The 20,590-nt window shown below is 45.5% G+C and overlaps 1 protein-coding gene across 2 annotated transcripts in view; it reads right to left on the minus strand.

The window, feature by feature from the left end:
* Positions 1-20,590, minus strand: part of GFRAL (GDNF family receptor alpha like) — a 269,983-nt gene that overhangs the window by 8,851 nt on the left and 240,542 nt on the right. For both annotated transcript variants that reach the window (XM_069726751.1, XM_069726753.1), the window contains 2 exons: positions 9,722-9,811; positions 2,663-2,744 (listed from right to left, as the gene is read on the minus strand). In XM_069726751.1, the coding sequence (XP_069582852.1) occupies positions 2,663-2,744; positions 9,722-9,811 (172 nt within the window). The remainder of the gene's footprint in view (positions 1-2,662; positions 2,745-9,721; positions 9,812-20,590) is intronic.

Here is a 20,590-nt window from a genome sequence, read left to right on the forward strand (position 1 = left end):
CGATCAGGGGGACGATCAGTGAGGAAGATCAGGGGGGCAATCAGTGGGGAAGATCAGGGGGGCGATCAGTGGGGAAGATCAGGGGGGCGATCAGAGGGGCGATCAATGGGGAAGATCAGGGGGCGATCAGTGGGGAAGGTCAGTGGCGATCAAGGGGGAAGTTCAGGGGGGCGATCGGTGAGGAAGATCAGGGGGGCCATCAGGAGGCGATCTGTGGGGAAGATCAGTGGGGAAGATCAGGGGGGTGATCAGTGGGGAAGATCAGGGGGGCAATCAGTGGGGAAGATCAGTGGGGAAGATCAGGCGGCAAGATCAGGGGGCGATCAGGGGGGTGATCTGTGGGGAAGATCAGAGGGGTGATCAGTGGGGAAGATCAGGGGGGCGATCAGTGGGGAAGATCAGGGGGATCACTAGGGCAATGACTGTCAGGTGCGATGCAGCAGAAGGAATAAATGGAGCCGGCAGCAGCAGGGGGCTGATCTCTGGGGCAGGGGGAGGGGGTGATCACCGGGAGGCAGGGGGGAGGGAGCGAAGGTCGGGGGCATGGAATCGCAAGGCAAGGGGGGAAGAGAAGCAGAGGGGAGTACCTGGTGGCGGTGATTACAGCGGCGGCAATTGCAGCAGCGGCAGCAATCGTGGTATGTGGCAGGGCAGTATGCAGGCACCTGGCTGTTCAGCTTCCATGGAAGGTATGAAGCTGGACAGTGAGGCAGCCATGGTTTTCTCCACTCCTCCACATTTGAATGGAGAGATAGCGTCACATGGACGCTAGCTCCAATCAGATCTGGGGGGTAGTGACAAAGTGGTCACCCGGGCGATCGTAGGCAAGTGGGGGCTAAGCCACCCCCCTAGGCTAAAGTACAAGTCCCCCTGTACCTGCATGTCAGGTGAAATTTCAGTTAACCCTTTCACCCGACCTGCAGGAACGCGATCCCGCCATGATGCATACGCTGTGTCACAGGTCGGATTGGCACCGACTTTCATGATGCAGCGTATGCGTCATAGGTCAGGAAGGGGTTAATAAATAACATTTAATACATGTCTCCTTTACATCAGCACAATTTTAGAAACATTTTTTTTTGTTAGGTCGTTATAAGGGTTTAAAGTTGACCAGCGATTTCTCTCTTTTCAAACAAAATGTATAAAACCATTTTTTTTATGGACCACCTCACATTTGAAGTGAGTTTGGGGGGGTCAATATGACAGAAAACACCCAAAATGACACTATTCTAAAAACTTCACCCCTCAGGGTGCTCAAAATCACACTTAAGAAGTTTATTAAAACTTCAGTTGCATTACGAGAACTAAAGCAATGTGGAAGGAAAAAATGAACATTTTTCTTTTTTCACAAAAAATTTACTTTAGACCAATATTTTTTATTTTCACAAGGGTAACAGGAGAAAATGGATCACAAAATTTATGTGCAATTTCTCCTGAGTACACTGATACCCCGTATGTGGGGGAAAGGAACTGTTTGGGCGCATGGCATGGCTCAGAAGGGAGGGAGCACCATTTGACTTTTTGAACTCAAAATTGGCTGGAATCAATGGTGGGCAGCATGTTGCGATTGTAGACCCCCTGAACAGTGGAACCTCCCCATTCTAAGTACAATCCTAACACAGCCCTAATCCAAACCCTAACCTCAACACATCCCTAACCCTAATCCCAACCCTAACCACAACCATAACCCTAACCACAACCTTAACCACAACACCACCCTATCCCCAACACAACCCTAACCATAGCCCCAATTCTAACCCTATCCCCAACTCTAACCCTAACCCAACCCTAACCCTAATCCTAACCATAACCCTAGCCCAACTCTAAACCTAATGTAAAAAATACATTTCTTTTATTTTATTATTTATTACCTAACTAAGGGGGTGATAAAGGAGGGTTTGATTTATTATTTTTTTAATCACTGTGATAGCGTCTATTGCAGGAATCAAAATTAACCAATAGGAAAAATCTCCTATTGTTCCTGGGTGACAGCCGGCAGATATCGGTGGGCGCATTGCACATGCACCCACCATTTTCTTCTGGGAAGATGACATGGATGGCCAAGTGGCATAGCTGGAAGTACCAGGGGGGCTCAGGAGACCACATTTATCTCTCCTCTTGTCTGCTAGATCATATCAGGGAAGAGAGAAATAATCAGGAAATCTGACTTTTTTTTGCGGTTGCCGTTATTCGGTGAATTGCGGCAATCGTAACACTGGGGATGGTAAAAACTGACCCGAATCATGTTCTACGTGGTCTCAGCTGCCCCTGTAGCCAAGACTCCAGAGATTTTATGATGCTGGGGGAGCTGAGGAATAAGTACCCTCAACTGCCACCGCTAAAAGGTGTATCGGCGGTCGTTAAGGGGTTAAGTCAGTTTAACATAATATTCTAGAGATTCAACAATATAATGTATAACGTATTTTTCTGGTGCTGCCATGACAGATTATATAAGAATAGATAAACGTAATCCTATCATTTTGTTCTCCAGAAGATATCGTACCACCAGAGCTGTCAGATAGCTTTCTTGCTCTCTTCTTTGAAAACTGTATTAAAATATTATATGACAAGAATAGTGCTCACACAATTTTATTACTATTGGGAACAAGAAATGGAAACTAACAACTGACTCATTTTTGTATCCTATATATACTGTTCTTACCGTGTTTGAAGTAAAGTCAAAAGAATAATCCCAGAAATAAGTATTATCCCAGAAGTGTAAGCAATTATATAAATCACTGCATCTAAAAGACAAAACATCACTGACTGGTTAATAAACACATGTATTATTTGGGTATGTTCACACGTTCCTGATTTCCATCCTTTTTTTTTCAGGACTGTTTTTTAAAAAACTGCAGCTCTTGGCAGAAAACGCAGGTCCTTTTTTTGGTCCTTTTTTTGTCCTTTTTTGATGCGTTTTTTGATCCTTTTTTTGATCCTTTTTTTGATCCTTTTTTTTATGCAGTTTTTAAAATTGCTGAAAATACCCTAACCCTACCCCTAACCGTACCCCTAACCCTAACCCTAACCCTACCCCTAACCCTACCCCTAACCCTACCCCTACCCCTAACCCTAACCCTACCCCTAACCCTACCCCTAACCCTACCCCTAACCCTACCCCTAACCCTAACCCTACCCCTACCCCTAACCCTACCCCTAACCCTAACCCTACCCCTACCCCTAACCCTACCCCTACCCCTAACCCTACCCCTAACCCTACCCCTAACCCTATTCTAACCTTAGTGGAAAAAAAAAAATGTTTTATTGTCCCTACCTATGGGGGTGACAAAGGGGGGGGGCGTGTCATTTACTATTTTTTTTTATTTTGATCACTGAGATAGGTTATATCTCAGTGATCAAAATGCACTTTGGAACGAATCTGCCGGCCGGCAGATTCGGCGGGCGCACTGCGCATGCTCCCGCCATTTTGCAAGATGGTGGCGCCCAGGGAGAAGACGGCCGGACGGACACCGGGACGCCGGGTAAGTATAAGGGGGGGAGATTAGGGCACGGGGGGGCATCGGAGCACTGGGGGGGGCATCGGAGCACGGGGCGGTGGGATTGGAGCACGGGGGGGCGGGATCGGAGCACGGGGGGGGCAGCCACACTCCGCCCACGCACTTCCGCCCGCTTCCCCGCACTTCCTGCTGCAGCGGTTCGGCACCACAAACCGCAGTAAAACCCGCAGATATTTTTTTCATCTGCGGGTTTTACTGCGGGTTTGACCTCACAATGGAGGTCAATGGGTGCAGAACCGCTGCGGCTCCGAAAAAAGAAGTGACATGGTACTTCTTTTTTCCCGCAGCTATTCAGCGCGGTTTTTTATTTTATTTTCCGCATTGTGGGCACAGCAGTTCCTGTTTTCCATAGGGTACAATGTAATGTACCCTGCATCGAAAACAGCTGCGGACCCGCAGCGGGAAAATCGCGGCAATTCCGCATGAAAAAAAGGATCGTGTGAACATGGCCTTTAGAATTGTCGCTAAAATATTGCTTCTTAATTGTTTAATTTACCTACAGTGAAATTTAACAGAAAATTACACAAATAATCTTTATTCCTGAGACATTATCTTCCATTATACATGCAGTAAAGTCATCTTTGATTTCTCTTATTTTTCAAGTATCCTTATGAGGTTTTGTAAACAGCAATCTCTGCATGTAATAATAATGTATGTAACTCACTAATATACTGAGCAGTGACTGAAGCTGCACCAGCCGCGACTCTACGACTGAAAGCCAGAGGCTGCAGGAAGGATTAAAATTAATTTAGTCCTGTTAACCAGGCTTTCAGTGCAGAGGCCAGGAAGCTTTGGAATGCTATTAACCTGCAGATTAACCCTTTAAGGACCGGGGGTATTTCCGTTTTTGTGTTTCCATTTTTGCTCTTCTTCCTCCCACGGCCATAACTTTTTATTTTTCCATCAATATGGCCATGTGAGTGCTTTTTTTTGTGAGACAAGTTGTACTTTTGAATGGATTCATTGATTTTAACATATTCTGTATTGTAAAATGGGAAAAAATTCCAAATGTGGTGAAATTGCAAATAAAAGTGCAATTCCACCATTGTTTTTTGTATGAAGAGGAACTCCATGCAAATTTGGAGCAAAACACTTTAGAATTTCTTAAATATATCCAAATCCAAGGAAAAAATATTTAAAAAGAGTAATTTAATTTCTCAAAAATAAAATATTAAAAATAAAAATACAGTATAACACATTAAGGCTGCTATTTTCACTATTCATCCTTCATGAGGTAACAAAAAAACTATATTGTCATATTACCATATATATTCGAGTATAAGCTGATCCAAATATAAGCCGAGGCACCTAATTTTGCCACAAAATACTGGGTAAGCTTATTGACTTGAGTATAAGCCGGGTATGCATTGTCTCCTCATCCCCATCCTGGTATGCATGGCTCCACCGTCCCTGTCATTGTATGCATGGCTCCCCATCCTTGTTATTGTATACATGGCTCCCCCTTCCCTGTCATTGTATGCATGGCTCCCCCTTCCCTGTAATAGTATGCATGGCTCCCCCGTCCCTGCCTGGTATGCATGGGCTCCTTATCCCCTATCCTTGTATGCATGATTCTGTTAAAAAAAATCCTATTTACCCTCCTGCGCACCCTCGGTGGCAATGCATCTCATTTGCTTCGTCATCAGCAGCTCTTCCGGCCGAGCGATCACGTGGGCCCGCTCATTAAGTTAATGTATATGCACTCCACGCCTATGGGAGTGGAGAGATGTGCATATTCATTACCTTAATGAGCGGGGTCATGGAACTGCTCAGCCAGAAGAGCTGCTGGCGCCAGAACGAATGAGATGCAGTGCTAGCAAGGGTGCACCGGAAGGTGAGTAGATTGTGTGCTGGAAGCCGGTGGCTGCGGCTTGCACTGTCTGCTATTATAGCAGTGGCGCAGACTTTAGCCACAGCCGCCGGCTCCTGCCTCTGTGATCCGTTGCTCCACCACTCCCCCTTCTCCGCCGGCCCTCTGGAACAGTTGGCTCATGTATAAGCCGAGGGGGGCATTTTCAGCACAAAAATAGTGCTGAAAAACTCGGCTTATAAGTGAGTATAAACGGTATTTCATTAAGAAAACTAAGTCTCTTTAGACGTAATTATGCAGACATTTGGCAGGGAGGATATTTCGGGTCCCGCCCTGCTAATGACTGCTAGAAACCTTCATAAACAAGAAAGCTTTGAGGTTGTAATACCATTTTAGGCCGGTTTCACATGTCAGTGGCTCCGGTACGTGAAGTGACAGTTTCCTCACGTATCGGAGCCACTGACACTCGTAGACACATTGAAATCAATGCATCTGTGCAGATGTCATTGATTTTTTGCAGACCTTGTCTCTGTGTGCCAAATACGGAGACATGTCAGTGTTCGTAGGAGCGCACGGATTACACAGACCCATTAAAGTCAATGGGTCCGTGTAAAACACGTACCGCACATGGACGTTGTCTATAGTAAGCGCTGTCCCCCCACTGGTGCTGAAGCCCCATTCATTTCTTCCCTGCAGCAGTGTTTGCTGTAGAGAAGATATGAATACTCCATTTTTTTGTTTGTTTCTCATGCTTAATATAAATATCCATGTCACCACCCCTGTGCGCCCGCCCGCTGTTCTTAAAATACTCACCCGGCTCCCTCGCTGTCTGGCGCTGCTTCCTGTCCTGGCCGCACCTTCTACTGTATGAGCGGTCACGTGGGGCTGCTCATTTACAGTAATGAATATGCGGCTCCACCCCTATGGGAGGTGGAGCCGCATATTCCTGACTGTAATCGGCGGCCCCACGTGACCGCTCATACAGTAGAAGGGCACACAGGGTGTGGGAGGGGGGTAGTGACATGGATATTTATTTTAAACACGGGAAACAAACAAAAAAAAGGAATATTCATATCTTCTCTACAGCAAACGCTGCTGCAGGGAAGATATGAATGGAGGCTTCAGCACCAGATGCAGGGGACAGCGCTAAACTTTAGCGCTGTCTCCTGCATGCTGCGTGTGGTACCCAGTGGGCACACAGGCAGCACATGTGTGCCGCTCGTGTGCCACACTGATGTGCCACAGAAACGCACGGGCACACGGACACGGATAATTCCGGTACCGATTTTTCCGGTACCGGAATTATCTGGACGTGTGGGACTGCCCTCATAGTGCTTTTACATGTTGTTTATTTTTTACCTGATGAAGGCTGCATAGTGAAAATAACAGCCAAAACGTTTTGTACTGTACAGAGTGGGTCATTTATATGGATACACCTAAATAAAATAGGAATGGTTGGTGATATCAACTTCCTGTTTGTGGCACATTAGTATATGGGAGGGGAAAAACTTTTCAAGATGGGTGGTGACCATGGTGGCCATTTCGAAGTCGGCCATTTTGGATCCAACTTTATTTTTTTCTATGGGGAGGGTCATGTGACACATCAAACTTATTGAGAATTTCACAAGAAAAACAATGGCGTGCTTGGTTTTAATGTACCGTATATACTCGAGTATAAGCCAAGATTTTGAGCCCAAATTTTTGGGCTGAAAGTGCCCCTCTCGGCTTATACTCGAGTCACGGTAGCGGTGGGGTCGGCGGGTGAGGGGGAGAGGGCGCTGAGGTATACTTACCTAGTCCCAGCGATCCTGGCGCTCCCCCTGCCGTCCCACGATATTCTGTGCTGCAGCTTCTTCCACTCTTCAGCGGTCACATGGGACCGCTCATTAGAAAAATGAATAGGCGGCTCCACCTCCCATAGGGGTGGAGCCGCCTATTCATTTCTCTAATCAGCGGTGCCGGTGACCGCTGACAGGAAGAGCTGCAGCACAGAAGACAGTGTGACAGGCGGGGAGCGCCAGGATCGCTGGAACTAGGTAAGTATGTCATACTTACCTGTCCCCAATCCAGCCGCCGGGCGCCGCTCCATCTTCCCGGCGTTTATCTCCGCTCTGACTGTGCAGGTCAGAGGGCGCGATGACGCATATAGTGTGCGCGGCGCCCTCTGCCTGATCAGTCAGAGCGCAGAGACGCCGGGACCGGACGCCGGAACAAGACGCCGGGAGCTGCAATTAGGAGAGGTGAGTATGGCTTTTTTTTTTTTTTTTATTGCAGCAGCGGCACAGATTTGTGGAACATCTATAGGGAAATATGAATGGTGCAGAGCACTATATGGGGCAGTATGAATGGTGCAGAGCACATAGGGCACAGATATGGGGCAATATGAACGGTGCAGAGCATATAGGGCACAGATATGGGGCAATATGAACGGTGCAAGCACTATATGGGGCCCAGATATGGGGCAATATGAACGGTGCAGAGCACTATACGGCACAGCTATGGGGAAATAATGATCTATTTTTATTTTTGAAATTCACCGGTAAATGCTGCATTTCCACCCTAGGCTTATACTCGAGTCAATAAGTTTTCCCAGTTTTTTGTGGCAAAATTAGGGGGGTCGGCTTATACTCGGGTCGGCTTATACTCGAGTATATACGGTAACTTTATTCTTTCATGAGTTATGTATAAGTTTATGACCACTTAAAAATGTGTTCAAAGTGCTGCCCATTGTCTTGAATTGTCAATGCAACCCTCTTTTTCCACTCTTGACACACTGATAGCAACACCGCAGAAGAAATGCTAGCACAGGCTTCCAGTATACATTGTTTCAGATGCTTTGGAGCCATGTGAAGGCAATTGTCTATGCTGTAAAGATACGAGATGTGCAGCGTCTGAAACAATGGATACTGGAAGCCTGTGCTAGCATTTCAGTGTGTCACGAGTGGGAGAAGAGGTTGCATTGACAACCCAACATAATGGGCAGCAATTTGAACACATTTTATAATTCGTTATAAACTTGTAAATAACTCATGAAAGAAAAAAGTTAGGTTAAAACCAATCACACCACTGTTTTTATTGTGAAATTCTCAATAAATCTGATGTGTCACATGACCCTCTTCCCATAGGAAAACAAAGTTTTATCCAAAATGGCCGACTTCAAAATGGCCGCCATGGTCACCACTCATCTTGAAATGTTTTTCCCCTCCCCTATACTAATGTGCCACCAATAGTGTTGAGCGATATCTTCCGATATCCATAAGTATTGGTATCGGATTGTATCGGCCGATATTCAAAAAATATCGAATATCGCCGATACCCGATACCAATGCAAGTCAATAGGACAAAAATATTGGAATTAAAATAAACCCTTTCTTTCCTTGTAGGTTAGTTCTACATGAAGGAAAACAACTAAGAATAATGTAGGATGTATTGGGGGAGGTGGAGGAGGTTTAGTCCAAGCTCCTCTATGCAATCCTATAGTGTTTCCCACAATCTAGCTGTATACGGATGGGGAGTCACTAATAGGATAAATTTGAACAAATGTGCAGCAGGCTGCACTAATTGAAAAACGGACAATGGAACGGTATGAGGCAGTGATGAACCCTGAGCTGACTACAACCAGCGGTGGCTGCAGACCAGACTACATAGTGAGCTGCTCTCACACAGACACCTTGCAGACACCTGTGAACAGCGCTGCAAGGCAAAAACATGGTTCTCACACAGCAGTTGCTAAATTAGCCTGGGTAAAGCACAATGAAGCAAATCGCTATCTCTAAACTGGCCCTCAGTCAGAACACAGCGTCCTGTCCCTAACTGAATTCACAGCAGAGTGAACCCAAAATGGTGGCGGCAACTTTTATAGTGCATCATGACATCATTTCAGCAGCCAATCACAGCCATGCCAGTAGTTACATGCCTACCATGCAGAACAGGATGTGCCCACACTTCTAATCATTCCTCATTGGCTGAATTCTGGCTGTTTTAATTATGGGAACTTCCGATTTCGGTATCCGATATACTGAAAGTATCGGAACTCGGTATTGGAATGCTCAACACTAGCCACCAACCATTCCCATTTTATTTAGGTGTATCCATATAAGTGGCCCACCCCGTTCAATATACTGACTGTAGGGGAATGAATAGCTATGCACATCAAAGTTTTCAGTTATTTTGTCCTATTTCATGTTTGCTTCACAATAAAAAGATAACCGAATGTTCACAGTTGTAGGCATGTGAACTGATGCAAGCGTTTCATGAAAAAAAGAAAAGTAAAATTCCAAGTTGTGAAGTAGCACAACATAAAAAATGCCAATGGGAGTGAATACTTTCCCAAGCCTCTGTAAATAGACACAGATGAAAGGCATGATCTGCCACAAAATCCGCCATTACTCACCAGCATGAAATGTATGTGGACTGGTGCTTATAATTTGCTCCCCTTGTGAATCACTGTATGACGCATGAATGTTTATTGAAGTAAGTCTTTCTGGATAAAAAGATTAGATAAAACAATCAGTAAAGTGTCTCTATGGTGATTGCATTCTGCTACAAACTCTTCATACAATTAATATTAAAATATAAATAAAAACATAACAGATATCTTTAACCCCTTAGCGACCGCCGATACGCCTTTTAACGGCGGCCGCTAAGGGTACTTAAACCACAGCGCCGTTAATTAACGGCGCTGTGGAAAAAGTGTATAGCGCCCCCCACAGGCCGATTTTCTCCGGGGTCTCGGCTGCCGAGGGTAGCTGAGACCCCAGAGAACATGATTCGGGGGGTTTTTAACCCTCCCCGCATTTGCGATCGCCGGTAATTAACCGTTTACCGGCGATCGCAAAAAAAAAAAAAAAAAAAAAAAAAAGCGATCTCTTTTTAATTTCTCTGTCCTCCGATGTGATCGCACATCGGAGGACAGAGAAAAGGGGTCCCAGGTGGCCCCCCAATACTCACCTAGCTCCCCCGATGCTCCTCGTGTCTCCCGGTGGGCGCCGCCATCTTCAAAATGGCGGGCGCATGCGCAGTGCGCCCGCCGGCCGGCACCGGGAGAATCTTTGGGGTCTCGGCTGCCTGGGGTAGCCGAGACCCCAAAGAGCATGATCGGGGGTCGGTTTTAGCGACCCCTGTTTTGCGATCGCCGGTAATTAACTGTTTACCGGCGACCGCAAAAAAAAAAAAAAAGTGTAAAGTGTAATTCTCTGTCCTCTGATGTGATCGCACATCAGAGGACAGAGAAATAGGGGGATTCGGGGACCCTAGCATACTCACCTAGGTCCCTGGATCCTCTTGCTGCTCCTCCTGGCCGCCGGCAGAAGAACATGGCGGACGCATGCCCAGTGCGCCCGCCATCTGTCTCCATCTGCCGGCCGGCAGGAGAACAGCAGTTAGGGCTAAAATTAGGGTTAGGGGTAGGGTTAGGGGTAGGGTTAGGGGTAGGGTTAGGGGTAGGGTTAGGGGTAGGGTTAGGGGTAGGGTTAGGGGTAGGGTTAGGTTAGGGGTAGGGGTAGGGTTAGGGGTAGGGTTAGGGGTAGGGTTAGGGTTAGGTTAGGGGTAGGGTTAGGGGTAGGGTTAGGGGTAGGGTTAGGGGTAGGGTTAGGGTAGGGGTAGGGTTAGGGCTAGGGTTAGGTTAGGGGTAGGGTTAGGGGTAGGGTTAGGGTTAGGGTTAGGTTAGGGGTAGGGTTAGGGGTAGGGTTAGGGTAGGGTTAGGGGTAGGGTTAGGTTAGGGGTAGGGTTACGGCTAGGGTTAGGTTAGGGGTAGGGTTAGGTTAGGGTTAGGGGTAGGGTTACGGCTAGGGTTAGGTTAGGGGTAGGGTTAGGGGTAGGGTTAGGGGTAGGGTTGGGGCTAAATTTAGGGTTAGGGTTGGGGCTAAATTTAGGGTTAGGGTTGGGGCTAAATTTAGGGTTAGGCTTCTTTCACACTTACGTCGGTACGGGGCCGTCGCAATGCGTCGGCCCGACATACCGACGCACGTTGTGAAAATTGTGCACAACGTGGGCAGCAGCTGTAGTTTTTCAACGCATCCGCTGCCCAATCTATGTCCTGGGGAGGAGGGGGCGGAGTTACGGCCACGCATGCGCGGTCAGAAATGGCGGATGCGACGTACAAAAAAACGTTTCATTGAACGTTTTTTTGTGCCGACGCTCCGCCAAAACACAACTGATCCAGTGCACGACGGACGCGACGTGTGGCCATCCGTCACGATCCGTCGGCAATACTATGGGCAAAAAACGCATCCTGCGGGCACATTTGCAGGATCCGTTTCTTGTCCAAAATGACGGATTGCGACGGAATGCCAAACAACGCAAGTGTGAAAGTAGCCTTAGGGCTAGGGTTAGGGTTGGGGCTAAAGTTAGGGCTAGGGTTGGGGCTAAAGTTAGGGTTAGAGCTGGGATTAGGTTTAGGGTTTGGATTAGGGTTGGTATTAGGGTTAGGGTTGGCATTAGGGTTACGCTTGGGATTAGGGTTAGGTTTGGGATTAGGGTTAAGGTTAGGGTTGTGATTAGGGGTGTATTGGGATTAGGGTTAGGGTTGAGATTAGGATTAGGGGTGTGTTGGATTTAGGGTTTTGATTAGGGTTATGGTTAGGGTTGACATTAGGGTTGTTTTGGGGTAAGGGTTGTGATTATGGTTAGGGTTAGTGATTAGGATTATGGATCAGGTTGGGATTAGGGTTAGGGGTTGGAGCTAGAATTGGGGGGTTTCCACTGTTTAGGTACATCAGGGGGTCTCCAAACACAACAGCCAATTTTGCGCTCAAAAAGTCAAATGGTGCTCCCTCCCTTCTGAGCTCTGCCGTGCGCCCAAACAGTGGGTTACCCCCACATATGGGGCATCAGCGTACTCGGGATAAATTGGACAACAACTTCTGGGGTCCAATTTCTCTTGTTACCCTTGTGAAAATAAAAACTTGGGGGCTACAAAATCTTTTTTGTGAAAAAAAAAAATATTTTTTTATTTTCACGACTCTGCATTCTAAACTTCTGTGAAGCACTTGGGCATTCAAAGTTCTCACCACACATCTAGATAAGTTCCTTGGGGGGTCTAGTTTCCAAAATGGGGTCACTTGTGGGGGGTTACTACAGTTTAGGTATATCAGGGGCTCTGCAATCGCAACATAATGCCCACAGACCATTCTATCAAAGTCTGCATTCCAAAAAGGCGCTCCTTCCCTTCCGAGCTCTGCCGTGCGCCCAAACAGTGGTTTACCCCCACATATGGCACATCAGCGTACTCGGGATAAATTGGACAACAACTATTGCAGTCCAATTTCTCCTGTTACCCTTGTGAAAATAAAAACTTGGGGGCTACAAAATCTTTTTTGTGAAAAAAAAAATATTTTTTATTTTCACGACTCTGCATTCTAAACTTCTGTGAAGCACTTGGGCATTCAAAGTTCTCACCACACATCTAGATAAGTTCCTTGGGGGGTCTAGTTTCCAAAATGGGGTCACTTGTGGAGGGTTTCTACTGGTTAGGTACATCAGGGGCTCTGCAAATGCAACATAATACCCGCAGACCATTCTATCAAAGTCTGCATTCCAAAACGGCGCTCCTTCCTTCCGAGCTCTGCCGTGCGCCCAAACAGTGGTTTACCCCCACATATGGGGTACCAGCATACTCAAGACAAATTGGACAACAACTTTTGGGGTCCAATTTCTCTTGTTACCCTTGTAAAAATAAAAACTTGGGGGCTACAATATCTTTTTTGTGGAAAAAAAAAATATTTTTTATTTTCACGGCTCTGCATTATAAACTTCTGTGAAGCACTTGGGCATTCAAGGTTCTCATCACACATCTAGATAAGTTCCATGGGGGGTCTAGTTTCCAAAATGGGGTCACTTGTGGGGGATTTCTACTGTTTAGGCACATCAGGGGCTCTCCAAACGCGACATGGCGTCCGATCTCAATTCCAGCCAATTCTACATTGAAAAAGTAAAACGGCACTCCTTCTCTTCCAAGCTCTGCGGTGCGCCCTAGCAGTGGTTTACCCCCACATATTGGGTATCAGCGTACTCAGGAGAAATTGCACAACAACTTTTGTGGTCTAATTTCTCCTGTTACCCTTGTGAAAATAAAAATTTGTGGGCAAAAAGATCATTTTTGTAGAAAAAATGCGATTTTTTTTTTTTCACGGCTCTACGTTATAAACTTCTGTGAAGCACATGGGGGTTCAAAGTGCTCGCCACACATCTAGATAAGTTCCTTAAGGGGTTTAGTTTCCAAAATGGTGTCACTTGTGGGGGGTTTCCACTGTTTAGGCACATCAGGGGCTCTCCAAACGCGACATGGCGTCCAATCTCAATTCCAGCCAATTCTACATTGAAAAAGTAAAACGGCGCTCCTTCACTTCCAAGCTCTGCGGTGCGCCCAAACAGTGGTTTACCCCCACATATGGGGTATCGACGTATTCAGGAGAAATCGCACAACAACTTTTGTGGTCTAATTTCTCCTGTTACCCTTGTGAAAATAAGAATTTGTGGGCAAAAAGATCATTTTTGTGTAAACAAAAGCGATTTTTTTATTTTCACGGCTCTACGTTATAAACTTCTGTGAAGCACTTGGGGGTTCAAAGTGCTCGCCACACATCTAGATAAGTTCCTTAAGGGGTCTAGTTTCCAAAATGGTGTCACTTGTGGGGGGTTTCCACTGTTTAGGCACATCAGGGGCTCTCTAAACGTGACATGGCGTCCGATCTCAATTCCAGCCAATTCTGCATTGAAAAAGTCAAACGGCGCTCCTTCACTTCTAAGTTCTGCGGTGCGCCCTAACAGTGGTTTACCCCCACATATGGGGTATTGGCGTATTCAGGAGAAATTGCATAACAAAATTTATGGTTACATTTCTGTTTTTACACTTGTGAAAATAAAAAAAATGGTTCTGAATTAAGATGTTTGCAAAAAAAAGTTAAATGTTCATTTTTTCCTTCCACATTGTTTCAGTTCCTGTGAAGCACGTAAAGGGTTAATAAACTTCTTGAATGTGGTTTTGAGAACCTTGAGGGGTGTAGTTTTTAGAATGGTGTCACACTTCATTATTTTCTATCATATAGACCCCTCAAAATGACTTCAAATGTGATGTGGTCCCTAAAAAAAAATGGTGTTGTAAAAATGAGAAATTGCTGGTCAACTTTTAACCCTTATAACTCCCTAACAAAAAATAATTTTGTTTCCAAAATTGTGCTGATGTAAAGTAGACATGTGGGAAATGTTATTTATTAACTATTTTTCGTGACATATCTCTCTGATTTAAGGGCATAAAAATACAAAGTTTGAAAATTGCAAAATTTTAAAAATTTTCGCCATATTTCCGTTTTTTTCATAAATAATCGCAAGTAATATCGAAGAAATGTTACCACTAACATGAAGTACAATATGTCACGAAAAAACAATCTCAGAATCAGCGGGATCCGTTGAAGCGTTCCAGAGTTATAACCTCATAAAGTGACAGTGGTCAGAATTGCAAAAATTGGCTCGGTCATTAAGTACCAAATTGGCTCTGTCACTAAGGGGTTAATATAAGCAAAAGAGTAATGATGTTTTGAACTTTTGACTTCAGCCTCCATATCTTACCATCCACTTCTGCTTCAAACATGAGACTACCATCATTTTGTAAACAATCATCTTGGCTATCTCATACATAAATTTGACTTGCAACTATTTAGCACATGATTACTTATGCAGATTCTTTTCATGCCATTGTAATGACAATTGAATGTTCTGCTCCTAGTGGTGGAAACAAAATTTCTTGCTGTTTTCTACAAATTACCACCTGTTCTCACATTTCCTAATAGCTCAGTGTATTTTTAGGTTGACTCCCAAGTGAAAGGTCACTGATTCGAATCGAGTAGCAGAGATTTCCCAAGAGAAGATTTCCCAAGAAAAGAGAAACCGCGTCATCCAAGTTATTAGCCAAGACAATTGCAAAACTGCATCATGTGAGTGCCATAACATTTGGAAAAATACAAAATGAAGTCCATTTATCCATTCAAAAGCCAAAAACGTGGATGTTCAGGCAAAATATCGGCGTCAACAAGTCAACTCATCACAAGGTTGATCAGTTCTGGTGCGACAGTTTATGTGGCTCATATGCTTTGTAATACTGATATCACAGACGTCCCTGCAAGCACTCTCCAATGCATGTTACACACTTCTGGAATAGTGGCCCGACAAAAGGTGAAGCTGCCTTGACTACATTATCATCATAAGAAGCGTTGGCTCAAGTTTACAAAAAAAACAGGAAAAATTGACAATAGAAGTCTTGAAAAGGGTTATTCGGAGTGATGAGATGAAAGTCAATGGATTAGGCTCTGATAGGTGCAAATGAGTTTGGAAGAAAACAAGGGAAAAATGAGTTAATGGATTGAGAAATTTAAGATACTGTCAAGTTTGGTGGAGGAAGCCTCTTGATATGGGGTTGCATCAGAAACAAAGGTGTTGGATACTTGACCAGTATCAATGGTGGCCTCAATTATGAGCTATGTTACGCCGCTTCCTCGTACTCACCTGTCCGGCCGGCACACTCCTGATGCTCCCTCCTGCTTTCCGTCTTCCAGCTTCTCCGGCGCTCGTCCATTTTGTGCTCCGCGCATGTGCAGAAGCGCTCCTTTTGTCGCTGGGGCTTCTGGGAGGTCGTGACCCGGCGGCTCCACCTCCAATATGGCGGCGTCCGTCGGGTCCTTCTTCCCAGCGCTTGCCCTGCTCAGACGCCTTTGCATCTATTGCGTTCGCTGGCTTACCGCCAGCATCTCCTCAGGTTCCTAAGCTCAGATCTGTGAATCTTTGCTGTGTCTCTTACTGTCTCTGTTTGCCGTGTCCTGCCAGTCCTGTGTTCCTGCCTTGTCCCGCCAGTCCTGTGTTCCTGCCGTGTCCAGCCAGTCCTGTGTTCCTGCCATGTCCTGCCATTCCTATGTTCCTGCCAAGTCCTGCCAATCCTGTATTCCTGCCGTTCCTGCCAGTGCTGTGTTCCTGCCTTCCTGTCAGCCCTGTGTTCCTGCCATGTCCTGCCCGTCCTGTGGTCCTGCCACCTCCTGCCAGTCCTGTGTTCTTGCCGTCTCCTGCCAGCTCTGCGTTCCTGCCTTACCTTGCCAGTCCTGTGTTCCTGCCGTACCCTGCCAGTCCTGAGTCTCTGTTGTCTCCAACTATCGTGTGCTAGCATCTTACCAGTCAGTACCTTATCTTTGCTGCCTCCATCTGTCCAGTGCCTCTGCAATTCTAGTCAGTTCACTAGTTCCGTCTTCCCTCCGTCTGCCGTTCTCTCTGTGTTCTAACTTCAGTCATCCCTTTGGCTCTGGCAGTTGCGGCTTCACCCTCCTTGGGCCTGTCCCTAACTCTCCCTGTACAGGGGGTGGCATCATCTGGTTCACTCGTCCTCGGGGGCTCTGTAGCCATGACCCAGAGGGTCCACTTCCTTAGTCCTGATAAGCTATATCTTAGTATGCTACAAGATGAGTTGCTTCGTGCACTCTAGTATTATGGCTAAGAAAAGGACAACATGGTGTTTCAGCTGGACAATGACCCGTAGCATACAACAAGTATGGTTAAAAATGGTTCAATGACAATGAAGTAGCGGTGCTGGATTGGCCTCCACAGTCCCCAGACCTCAACCCAATCAAATACTTGTGGGTAGAGTTATAGCAAAAGCTGCATACATACCCAAGATCAGCATGCACCCACTTTGGAAAAGGTTAGAATAGGCCTGTGATCAGATTTCAGTCAATGCTTAAATTTGATTCACAGTATGCACATAGGGATTCAGGCAATGTTTAAAAACAAAGGTAGATTTAGAAAATAACAAAAATTTTACTTAAAATGTATCCCCTTTCTGACATATGACGTACTATCCCGTCGAGGTGGGGTGGGCCCGTATGCCCACCGACGGGATAGTACGTCATACGCAATCGGCCGCGCACACGGGGGGAGTGCGGCCGATCGCGGCCGGGTGTCAGCTGCCTATCGCAGCTGACATCCGGCACTATGAGCCAGGAGCGGTCACGGACCGCCACTGGCACATTAACCCCCGGCACACCGCGATCAAACATGATCGCAGTGTGCCGGCGGTATAGGGAAGCATCGCACAGGGAGGGGGCTCCCTGCGGGCTTCCCTGAGCCCCCCTCAGCAACGCGATGTGATCGCGTTGCTGTGAGGGTCTCCTACCTTCCTCCCTGCAGCAAGGCCCGGATCCAAAATGGACGCGGTATCCGGGTCCTGCAGGGAGGGAGGTGGCTTATCAAGTGCCTGCTCAGAGCAGGCACTTGGTAAGCCTGCAGTGCTCTAAGTCAGATCGCTGATCTGACAGAGTGCTGTGCAAACTGTCAGATCAGCGATCTGTGATGTCCCCCCCTGGGACAAAGTAAAAAAGTTAAAAAAAAAAAATTTGCACATGTGTAAAAAAAAAATAATTCCTAAATAGTGAAAAAAAAAAATATTCCCATAAATACATTTCTTTATCTAAATAAAAAAAAAAACAATAAAAGTACACATATTTAGTATCGCCGCGTCCGTAACGACCCAACCTATAAAACTGTCTCACTAGTTAACCCCTTCAGTAAACTCCGTAAGAAAAAAAAAAAACAAGGCAAAAAACAATGCTTTATTATCATACCGCTGAACAAAAAGTGGAATAACATGCGATCAAAAAGACAGATACAAATAACCATGGTACCACTGAAGACGTCATCTTATCCAGCAAAAAACGAGCCACGACACAGCATCATCAGCAAAAAAATAAAAGAGTTATAGTCGTCAGAATAAAGCGATGCAAAAATAATTATTTTTTCTATAAAATAGTTTTTATCGTATAAAAGCGCCAAAACATAAAAGAGATATAAATGAGGTATCGCTGTAATAGTACTGACCTGAAGAATAAAACTGCTTTATCAATTTTACCAAATGCGGAACGGTATAAACGCCTCCCCCAAAAGAAATTCATGAATAGCGGGTTTTTGGTCATTCTGCCTCACAAAAATCGGAATAAAAAGCGATCAAAAAATGTCACGCGCCCGAAAATATTACCAATAAAAACGTCAACTCGTCCTGCAAAAAACAAGACCTCACATGACTCTGTGGACCAAAATATGGAAAAATTATAGCTCCTTCCCTTCCGAGCTCTCCCGTGTGCCCAAACAGGAGTTTATCCCAACATATGGAGTATCAGCGTACTCAGGACAAATTAGATAACAACTTTTGGGGTCCAATTTCTCCTGTTACCCTTGGGAAAATACAAAACTGGGGGCTAAAAAATAATTTTTGTGGAAAAATTTTTTTTTTATTTTCACGGCTCTGCGTTATAAACTGTAGTGAAACACTTGGGGGCTCAAAGTTCTCAGAACACATCTAGATAAGTTCCATGGGGGGTCTAGTTTCCAACATGGGGTCAGTTGTGGGGGGTTTCTACTGTATAGGTACAATAGGGGCTCTGCAAACGCAATGTGACGCCTGCAGACCATTCCATCTAAGTCTGCATTCCAAATGGCGCTTCTTCCCTTCCGAGCCCTCCCATGCGCCCAATCGGTGGTTCCCCCCACATATGGGGGTATCAGCGTACTCAGGACAAATTGGACATCAACTTTTGGGGTCCAATTTCTCCTGTTACCCTCGGGAAAATACAAAACTGGGGGCTAAAAAATAATTTTGGGGGGAACATTTTTTTATTTTTATTTTCACGGCTCTGCGTTATAAACTGTAGTGAAACACTTGGGGTTCAAAGTTCATACAACACATCTATATAAGTTCCTTGGGGGGTCTACTTTCCAATATGGGGTCACTTGTGAGGGGTTTCTACTGTTTGGGTACATTAGGGGCTCTGCAAATGCAATGTGACGCCTGCAGACCAATCCATCTAAGTCTGCATTCCAAATGATGCTCCTTCCCTTCCGAGCTCTGCCATGCGCTCAAACGGTGGTTCCCCCCCCCACATATCGGGTATCAGCGTACTCAGGACAAATTAAACAACAATATTTAGGGTCAAATGTCTCCGGTTACCCTTGGAAAATACAAAACTGGGGGCTAAAAAATAATTTTTGTGGAAAATAATTTTTATTTGCACAGCTCTGCGTTATAAACTGTAGTGAAACACTTGGGGGTTCAAAGCTCTCACAACACATCTAGATAAGTTCCTTAGGGGGTCTACTTTCCAAAATGGTGTCACTTGTGGAGGGTTTCTACTGTTTAGGTACATAAGGGGCTCTGCAAACGCAATGTGATGCCTGTAGACCATTCCATCTAAGTCTGCATTCCAAATGGCGCTCCTTCCCTTCCAAGCCCTCCCATGCGCCCAAACGGTGGTTCCCCTCACGTATGGGGTATCAGCGCACTCAGAACAAATTGGAAAACAACTTTTGGGGTCCAATTTCTCCTGTTACCCTCGGGAAAATACAAAACTGTGGGCTAAAAAATAATTTTTGTGGGAAAAAATTTTTGTTTTATTTTTACGGCTCTGCATTATAAACTTCTGTGAAGCACTTTGTGGGTCAAAGTGCTCACCACACCTCTAGATAAGTTCCTTAGGGGGTCTACTTTCCAAAATGGTGTCACTTGTGGGGGGTTTCAATGTTTAGGCACATCAGTGGCTCTCCAAACGCAACATGGCGTCCCATCTCAATTCCTGTCAATTTTGCATTGAAAAGTGAAACGGCGCTCCTTCCCTTCCAAGCTCTCCCATGCGCCCAAACAGTAGTTTACTCCCACATATGGGGTATCAGGGTACTCAGGACATTTTGTACAACAACTTTTGGGGTCCAATTTCTTCTCTTACCCTTGGGAAAATAAAAAATTGGGGGCGAAAAGATAATTTTTGTGAAAAAATATGATTTTTTATTTTTACGGTTCTGCATTATGAACTTCTGTGAAGCACTTGGTGGGTCAAAGTGCTCACCACACCTCTAGATAAGTTCCTTAGGGGGTCTACTTTGCAAAATGGTGTCACTTGTGGGGGGTTTTAATGTGTAGGTACATCAGTGGCTCTCCAAACGCAACATGGCGTCCCATCTCGATTCCTGTCAATTTTGCATTGAAAAGTCAAACGGCGCTCCTTCCCTTCCGAGCTCTCCCATGCGCCCAAACAGTGGTTTACCCCCACATATGGGGTATCGGCGTACACAGGACAAATTGTACTACAACATTCGAGGTCCATTTTCTCCTGTTAAAATAAAACAAATTGGAGCTGAAATAAATTTTTTGTGAAAAAAAAGTTAAATGTTCATTTTTATTTAAACATTCCAAAAATTCCTGTGAAAGACCCGAAGGGTTAATAAACTTTTTGAATGT

This window comes from Ranitomeya imitator, chromosome 5, assembly GCF_032444005.1.
Source record: "Ranitomeya imitator isolate aRanImi1 chromosome 5, aRanImi1.pri, whole genome shotgun sequence".
In the NCBI taxonomy this organism is placed as follows: Eukaryota; Metazoa; Chordata; class Amphibia; order Anura; family Dendrobatidae; genus Ranitomeya; species Ranitomeya imitator.